The sequence below is a fragment of the Coffea arabica genome, chromosome 2e (assembly GCF_036785885.1).
Source record: "Coffea arabica cultivar ET-39 chromosome 2e, Coffea Arabica ET-39 HiFi, whole genome shotgun sequence".
In the NCBI taxonomy this organism is placed as follows: Eukaryota; Viridiplantae; Streptophyta; class Magnoliopsida; order Gentianales; family Rubiaceae; genus Coffea; species Coffea arabica.
Window position 1 is genome coordinate 72740940 of NC_092313.1, and position 8960 is coordinate 72749899.

Consider the following 8960-nt stretch of genomic DNA (forward strand, 5'->3'; position numbering starts at 1 on the left):
ACAAATTTTAAAATCTTTTCCAGACTAACAGTACACACATTAGCGGATAGACTCGTAAGAATGTATATTATATGTGTAAAATTTAGAACTTAATCTAAAATTTAAATAATATGATATGCATTCAAATCTGTTAGTGCAGGAATCGTCGGTGTAGAAAGAATTAATTCGACGGAAAAAAGATGTAACAACGAAATTACTGCATCTATTTCTTATGTGGGATGTTACATCACCGATCAATAGCGATGTATTTATGAATAAAACAAAAGTTTGAGTTGTGAGGAAATTAAGCATGATTTGGCACATGGGTAGCCACCGATAACTGCTAAGGAGGCTTTAGTCATTGGATGGTTTGGCCAAGTAAAGGCTAATTTGGATATATAATTCACCCCCCACAAATGCTTGCATCCACGACTTTCGGGTGTCGGCAGACAGACCGCGTAACCCCATAACATAACATGCTGTCTTCCCTATGTTTTCTATAGTTTTCCATCAACATGACGTGCTTGCTAGATCGGCTGCTTTCAGTTCCAGCTTGTTTATCGTAGGCATGAACCTTGCCGACTCTCCAGTGAGTATTTGTAGAATAATAGCTCTGCAATGAAAGAAGTTTTTGAATAGATTTGTGGTTTTTTCCTAAAAAGGTACAATTCCTCAGATTTGTTTATAACCTCAAGGTTTGTTGTCAAATGATTCTACATATGTGATTGTAGTTTTCTATTTTAAAAATAAAAATGGCAACTTAATTTCAAAAAAAAAAAGAGAAAAAAGGTTGAAGATCGGATGAACCAAACTGGTTGTTTTTGGATCTTGATTTTAGTTTTTAAAATCGAAGGTAATTTAGAACAAGCCCTTTGAATATACTGAATTTCCTTCTTCATAACTTTGTAGGATGGTTTTAGAATCACAGAAACTTAACCGTGAAGCCAAGCTAGCTTATACATATTTATATATGACCAGAATTAGATTTTTGTCTTCAAGTGGCTAATTAAAAGCTTTGGCTCTGTTTGGATCCGCTAGTTTTTCAAATATTATAAAAAATTTTAAAAAGTACTGTAAAAGGTACTCTAAAAAGTAGTGTAAACTTTTTTTAATATCCAAAAAATATTCCAAAAAATATTTTTAATTTTAGTTACAGTAATATTTTTAATTTTTAATATTTTTAAAAAGTGTTACAGTAATATTCTCGCAAAAAGAAAATCAGTATGTTATCTATTTAATATAAATTAAATATTTTTTAAAAAAAGAAATGCCCTATAAAGTATTAATTTTTTATGGTTTTCATCCATTACATGAGTAAATTATTAGCTCTTTATGAGTATTTTATTCTGAATCATTTAATTTATGCTAAATACATAAATATTTATAACTAAAATTGAAAAAGTGTTATATTAATATTTCTACGGAAGAAAAACTGGTAGGCTTTTTATTTAACAAAAATTAAATATTTGAGAGTAATACAAATCTGTATTTGAGAATAAATATTTGTAATAAAGTAAATGTTTGAAAGTAAAATATTCGTGAAGAGCTGGTACTTTAAATAAGTAATACGTATTTGCCAATAAACTACGTTTCTTAAAGTTTATTAATTATTAATTAATTTGTAATACTTTGTCATTCATTGGACATATAGCACAAAGGGCAAATCAGGTACAAAATTCTAATTTCACTCTCTAAAACAATATTTTAATCATTTGGACCGAATTTGTAAAGGATTAGTAACCTCAGGGGAGGTTAGTGTAATTGTTCAAACCACAGGGGAGGTGAGTGTAAATGTCAGAAACCTCAGGGGAGGTTTCTGAAATTATCCCTAAAAAAAAACTGCCTCCATTAAAAGATCATCTTTACTTGATTTATAAATATACCCATGTCTTTGACATGTTATCCATTGTAAGCAGTAGTAGTTCCAAGGCCTCGGTGTTTTAGCTATTTCTGACTCCACTCCAGCTGAAATAACTGTGCCAAGATTGAAGTGTCCACAGCTTCTGTGGCAATGGTTCTGTGTCCACAGCTGAAATACGTGTTTAGTCTAAACAGAGAAAGAAAGGACCCGCAGCTTCTGTGGTAATGGTTATACTGTTATAGTAGTAGGTGGATCCCCTTCCTTCCTTCCACTCAAAGAGGCTATACCCACGTTGATTGCGTGCTAGTTTCTTCACATGGTCAAAGAGTTGCTAGCAATTCGGACTGAACGGAGGCAGTTTTTTTTTTTTTTTTTTTTTTAAACCTTTTCAGTCGCTCCCTGCCTGACACTGCCCGACAGCACTGACACATCTTTAAAAAAACAAAATTATTCAATTGCTGCCAGGCTGTTCCTTTTTTAAAAAAAAAAAAAAAATTTTTGATTTTCAATCCGGCAGCAATAGTTTTGCACACATCCATTGTCAGACCAATACATGTCCAATTTTTTTTGAACAATATTCTGAGTAATTAGCCACCAACTGGAGTGTCATTAATATTCAAAATCTAATTTGATTTCAAATCTTGTCTTTTATCAATTGCAAATCTATACAGATTCTCAAATCTTGTCATCAGGCGCTTTATCTAGTTCAAAGGTGATTTAATCCCTTTCAATTTCGAATGACCTAGTTAAATATGTTCCCTTTCTCATAATGTGGGACTAGCAGTAGGAGTAAATTATTGACATTTTATCCAAAAAAAAAATGTCTCTTCTGAAGTTACTTCTTTTTAAAGTGTAATACAAGAATGAATCATGTACTTCAAGTCCCATGAATCGCATGGACTTTATGGTTTATTAACGTTAACAAAATTGTCGTTATGAAGTGTTTTTCACAGAGCATGCACGGAATTCTGCCAAATGCCCAACTATATTCTCAATCAATCAGCGTCAGTTACCAAAAACAAAAGAAAAAGAATGCATAAAAAAAAAGAAAAAGAATGCATAAGTACTAATACGCGGAATAACTACTACAATATCAAATATTTGATTGACCTTCCAAGAACTTGGACTTTTTCAGCTTGGATTTGTAAATCTACTGTTCGACATTTAACTTACGCTTCTACCCCCTGCAAAGAAATTAGGCAGCGTCAATCTTATAGTTTACGTGTTGCAACCCAAGTCAAATATACCTACTTTTCTAGACCTCCCACCGATGGCTGCTTTTTTTTTTTTCCCAATGATGGCTTTTTTCCTATTGGCAAAATATATGTTCTCACGTTACAAATGCATTGACCAAGACAACCTAAACATCCTTTCTACCAAAAAAATACATGGATCATGATATTTACACATTCCAAAACAATTTTGCAACCCTCTATTCTGCATTTTGTTGTGTACATGCTTGTCATTTCGTCTTAAAACTATTTAAAGGGTACAAAAAACTAAACACATGATACGTTAGTAGTATTATAAACATAATAAAATTTTTTTTCTAACAAGGGAGTAACGGAATTTAAGAAGCGAGAAAGAAGTAGGAGGATTAGAATCCAAAACATCTACGTTCTAGGGCCTCAATCAATTTTTTAAACATAATAATGTTCCCTATCAAGCAATTACATATTTACCAGAAAAATTCTAGCCAACATTTATGGGAAAAAAATCCCACGAGAACAATAAGCAAATAATCTATCCAAAAAAAAAAAAAATCTAGCCAACATTTATCAAAAAAAATCCAACACTATCGCGTGTGGCTTGGTTTGGTCGAAACTCGAATGTTATGCCAATTTATGAAATGCAATCATCATATAAAGTAGTACTGAATACACTGGTTTGACATGTTAAGCATTTCCTTTTGAAGCTTTGCATTGACCAAGCTGGCTCATAGGCGCTAAGCCAAGCCATAGAAGCCACACCATCAAAAATAGCAATCCAAACTGGTTATAGTCTAAGACCCTAAGTTAGGGGTTGGTGAATGATGTACACGGCCATTATCAAATGTATACCACTATTAATCTTGTGTAGCCAGTATGAGTTCTCACCAACTTCAAGCAATACCAGCCATCAGATCATGCAAAATCCCAATCTCCATCCCAAATCGCAACTGCCCCAATTATGGATCCCACCAGCCAATTTAGTTGCTATTAAAATTCGAGTAGTGTCAATCAAGCTTGAGAGGAAAATGAAAAATCCAGTTACCCACCACCCAACCACCCACTCATGCCACCTGTCTATGCGAGCAATTTTAGGATTCAAGACAGCGTTGTCTATAAATACGGGCCCGATGCCTTATGCTAAAACTCGCAAGCAATTGGGGTGTGCCTAAAACTAAAAGAGGTCCAACCAAGTCTCTCCTCTCTCTCTCACTCTTGCTGTTGGGTTCTTCTGTTTTCAAGGTACGGTCTTTTGTACTGTACGGTCTTCTGTTTTCAGTAGTAGACTCTATGCTGCTGCTGGTTAATTGTGTTCTCTCACATGGGTTCTTGCTAGTTTATGTTCTGGGGCTCCTGGATCTGAGTTTTTTCTGCTTTTGTTGATGAAAAAGATTGAGTTTTAGAAGTGACTGGTGTTTTACTGTAGATCTGTTGTGGGTTCTGTTGATTTTACTAGTTGGTCGGATTTATAGTAGTTGAACATAGTTTGTTTTATGCGTCACTGGGGTTCTTGGGCGGGGGAATGAGATTTTCTTGATTTTGATAATTCGTGAGTACAGCTAATGAGGATTTAGGAAATCTTTTTAGCTTGTCGATAAGAAGTGTAATTAAAATATAAAAATGTTACTAGATCTAATAGCAGTTGGTGTTTCTTGAATGGTTTATGGCAGCTTCTGCATCTACACCTTGTTTGCTTGTTGTACTTCTAGTATTTATGGAACAAGTAATTAGAGCCATAATTGTGGTCTGATTTGATTTCAAGATTTGGGTTTGGGTTTTAAGTTTGTGAGGGCATTGTTGTATGCAAGATCTGAACCTGGCGATGCTTTGAATTTTGCATATGGTATTCTGAAGATTACTTGTACAATGATGAATATCGTCATGGCCTAATCCCAAACTTTGGTCGTGTTTTCTTGAATGTGCTAAACTTGCATCTTCCCCGGGAATTTGCCATTGAGCAATTAGTTTGGGTTTAAATGTTCTTGATCTGTGCTAGAATGAGCTTTGACTTGGAATTTATTTCTTTATCGAGAAAAAGGGGAAGCTTTTGCATCTTTCTTATGTGCTGGCTGGAAAGTGAAAATTCTTGTAGTGTAAGTGAAGCATGGTTCCAAGGATCTAGATCTCCTTCTAGATTGGTGGCCAGCCTAGCTTGTCTTTGAAGTTGATAAAAATTCACATTTTGGACGTAAATGTCAATTAATCGGCAACTTGGTTAGGGTAGAGGTTGGTAATATTCTTTGAATGCGTGTTACAGAGGAGGATCATTTGTTTCAGAATCTATTTCTAATGCATACCAATTGTTTTCTCCATTGTAAGCTTGAAAGAATATGCTGGACCATCTTATCTGACATGATGTTCTGTCAGTGGGTATAAGACCAATTTGATTCTATTGTCGACCATAAGGAATCAGAACTTCTAAAAAATGGTCCAGTTTTGCATTATATACTTTTCTTGTAGCACGTTACTAACATGTTTTTAAAGCATAAAATGGATTACAATCTTCTTTGGCACAATTTTGTTGGTGATCTATGGAGTGCAGAGACTGGTTCTTCGTGTTGTGCTTGTATTTATTTTAATGATGGTTGAGAACCTAATGATATCTTCAAATTTGTTTAATCTCTTCCAGGTTTGGAGAATGGATACCTTCTTGTTCACCTCTGAATCTGTAAATGAGGGACATCCAGACAAGCTCTGTGATCAGATATCTGATGCAGTGCTTGATGCCTGCCTTGAACAAGATCCTGACAGCAAAGTTGCTTGTGAGACTTGCACCAAGACCAACATGGTAATGGTTTTTGGTGAGATCACCACCAAAGCAAATGTTGACTATGAGAAGATTGTGCGTGACACATGCCGCAACATTGGATTTATCTCTGATGATGTTGGTCTTGACGCTGATAACTGCAAGGTCCTAGTTAATATTGAGCAGCAGAGCCCAGACATTGCTCAGGGTGTCCATGGTCACCTTACCAAGCGCCCTGAAGAGATTGGTGCTGGTGACCAGGGTCACATGTTTGGCTATGCCACAGATGAGACACCCGAGTTGATGCCTCTCAGCCATGTTCTTGCAACTAAACTTGGTGCATGTTTAACTGAGGTCCGCAAGAATGGAACCTGCCCCTGGGTGAGACCTGATGGCAAGACCCAAGTCACCGTTGAATACTACAATGACAATGGAGCAATGGTTCCAGTCAGGGTCCATACTGTTCTCATTTCCACTCAGCACGATGAGACTGTCACCAACGATGAGATTGCCAAGGATCTCAAGGAGCATGTCATCAAGACTGTTATTCCTGAGAAGTATCTTGATGAGAAGACTATCTTCCACCTCAATCCTTCTGGCCGTTTTGTGATTGGTGGCCCTCATGGAGATGCTGGTCTCACTGGTCGTAAAATCATCATTGACACCTACGGCGGTTGGGGTGCCCATGGTGGTGGTGCCTTCTCTGGTAAGGACCCAACAAAGGTTGACAGGAGTGGTGCCTACATTGTTAGGCAGGCTGCCAAGAGCATTGTTGCTAGTGGTCTAGCTCGCAGGTGCATAGTCCAGGTCTCTTATGCCATCGGTGTTCCACAGCCATTGTCTGTGTTTGTTGACACTTACGGCACCGGAAAGATACCAGACAAGGAAATTTTGAAGATTGTGAAGGAGAACTTCGATTTCAGGCCAGGGATGATTGCAATTCACTTGGACTTGAAGAGGGGTGGCAATTCCCGATTCTTGAAAACAGCTGCCTATGGCCACTTCGGAAGAGATGATGGTGACTTCACTTGGGAGGTTGCCAAGCCCCTTAAATGGGAGAAGCCCCAGAATTAGCTTGTTGCCTAAGTGAGAAGTGTTGTAGCTAGTAGCTGCTGCTCTGACTGAATGGTCTGCAGTATGCGTATTGTTTGCTTCTGTCTACTGTTCTTTCCCTCTCTTGAATGGCCCCTTTCACCCGTGTCGCTACTCCCATTCTTATTGTTTGGTTTACAGTATCTTGTTCTTGCATGGAGATGTATGCATATTAGTGGTTAATAAAAAAAATTGATAGCTAAATTGAGAATGTCCCAATAAAAGCCTTTTATATTTTTTAACTATTTGCTCAGCGCTACCAATTTGTGGAGATTTGATACATTCTTCTCGTCAAGCGGTATTGGTTTTTAAAGTCGAATAACTGTCTAGTTGACACTTGCATATTTCGACCTTTCTCTCTGTTTCTTGACGAAATTGCATATTTCGACCTTTCTCTCTATTTCTTGACGAAATTATCCACATTGATTACGGCTCAATTTTTATATTTTAAGTTTTTGTATTTTATTTTTATCAAGCAGCAACACTTGCACTAATCTTACTTTAATTTATCCCAAGGGCCCTGACTAACGGTGGCAATGGCGGCGGGAAGGATCCCTCGCCTCTGCTCCGTCGTTATTTTCGATTGTCAAATATCTTCCCCGGTCCTCCGTTGTCAAAAAACTCCTTCTGCCCCACTCCGTTTGTCAAATAACTCCCCGTTCTAAGGCCGGGGGGAATTTTCTCCCCCCATCCCACTGTTGGGAATATTGCAATGAACCGGCAAATATTGTGTAACAAGAATTGGCTTTGCCAAGAATTGGTTTCAAATCGTGATAGAATATCATTTTTCGTTAGACTTTATTTGTCCGGTATAACATGCAATAATTTTGGATAAATATCCTTTAAGATAAGATGAAATTTATTTGTCTTAAATTCTTGCACAAAGTAAAACAAGCCCTTTTGAACTAAGGAGTGCTTTTGGGGAGAATACACAGCAGTAGGAAAGTGATTTTCTACAAATCACTCTCTACTTAACCTCTTTATATAGGAGAGATTGTTTAAGAAACAAAAAAACTCATTAAATACTTGTATGAATAGATTTAAAGTATTGTGTATAAATTCATGCACTTTAATTCATGCATCTCATGATTCTAAGATAAAAAACATGAATCTATCCTTTCATTCAAGAATTCCCACATACATGAATATATTCATGAATGAATGTACATTTTAGAAACATTCACAATACTATACATGTATAAAAAAACATGAATGAATATATATTAATTATATGTACGTACATCATACAAATTTTGAAAAATTTCCAACAATCCCCCGCCATTTTTAAAATTTAGAAAATGGATTTCCAAAAGGTCACCAAATAATCTGACATTCATATGCATAAATAATGGTGTCTTTCGATTGAACCACTATCTTAGTGAAGGTTCTTTGAAATCAATCCTACAAGATGGTAGACAAACTTTGAACCACTTGGACATTGGACCAACCTCATAAACACATCACACACTGAGCAATGCACATCCATAAATTCTTCAACGATACATTTTACGGTCTTGTATCACTATCCTTTCAACAATCCCCCGCCATTTTTAAAATTTCAAAAATGGATTTCCAAAAGGTCACCAAATAATCTGAAATTCATATGCATAAATAATGGTGTCTTTTGATTGAACCACTATCTTAGTGAAGGTTCTTTGAAATCAATCCTACAAGATGGTAGACAAACTTTGAACCACTTGGACATTGGACCAACCTCATAAACACATCACACACTGAGCAATGCACATCCATAAATTCTTCAACGATACATTTTACGGCCTTGTATCACTATCCTTTCATGAATGTTACAAAGTAAAGTCCTTAACTTTGTGGTTTGCCGAAAACCAACATCACACGCCATTTTCTACCTACTAGTACAATCTAAAGCGAGAGTGTCACTGTATGGTGTAAACACATAGTGTTATTTTTTGAAATTTCTAATATACCTTTAATTATAATGGCAAATTTGTCCCAATCTATTCAAAAAAAAAAAAATGTCAACAATTAGTAGATAGTTAATATTTTTTGTTAACTGCACACATGTTAGAGAGTGCCTTAAGCACTAGGATGAATA

At 36.2% G+C, this 8960-nt stretch overlaps 1 protein-coding gene across 1 annotated transcript; it reads left to right on the forward strand.

The window, feature by feature from the left end:
• The first annotated feature begins 4135 nt into the window (after positions 1-4135).
• Positions 4136-7090, forward strand: LOC113733014 (S-adenosylmethionine synthase 3). Its single transcript, XM_027259116.2, has 2 exons — positions 4136-4290; positions 5678-7090. The coding sequence occupies exons 1-2, from the start codon at positions 4186-4188 to the stop codon at positions 6866-6868; spliced, it is 1296 nt and encodes a 431-aa protein (XP_027114917.2). The 5' UTR covers positions 4136-4185; the 3' UTR covers positions 6869-7090.
• Positions 7091-8960: the final 1870 nt, after the last annotated feature.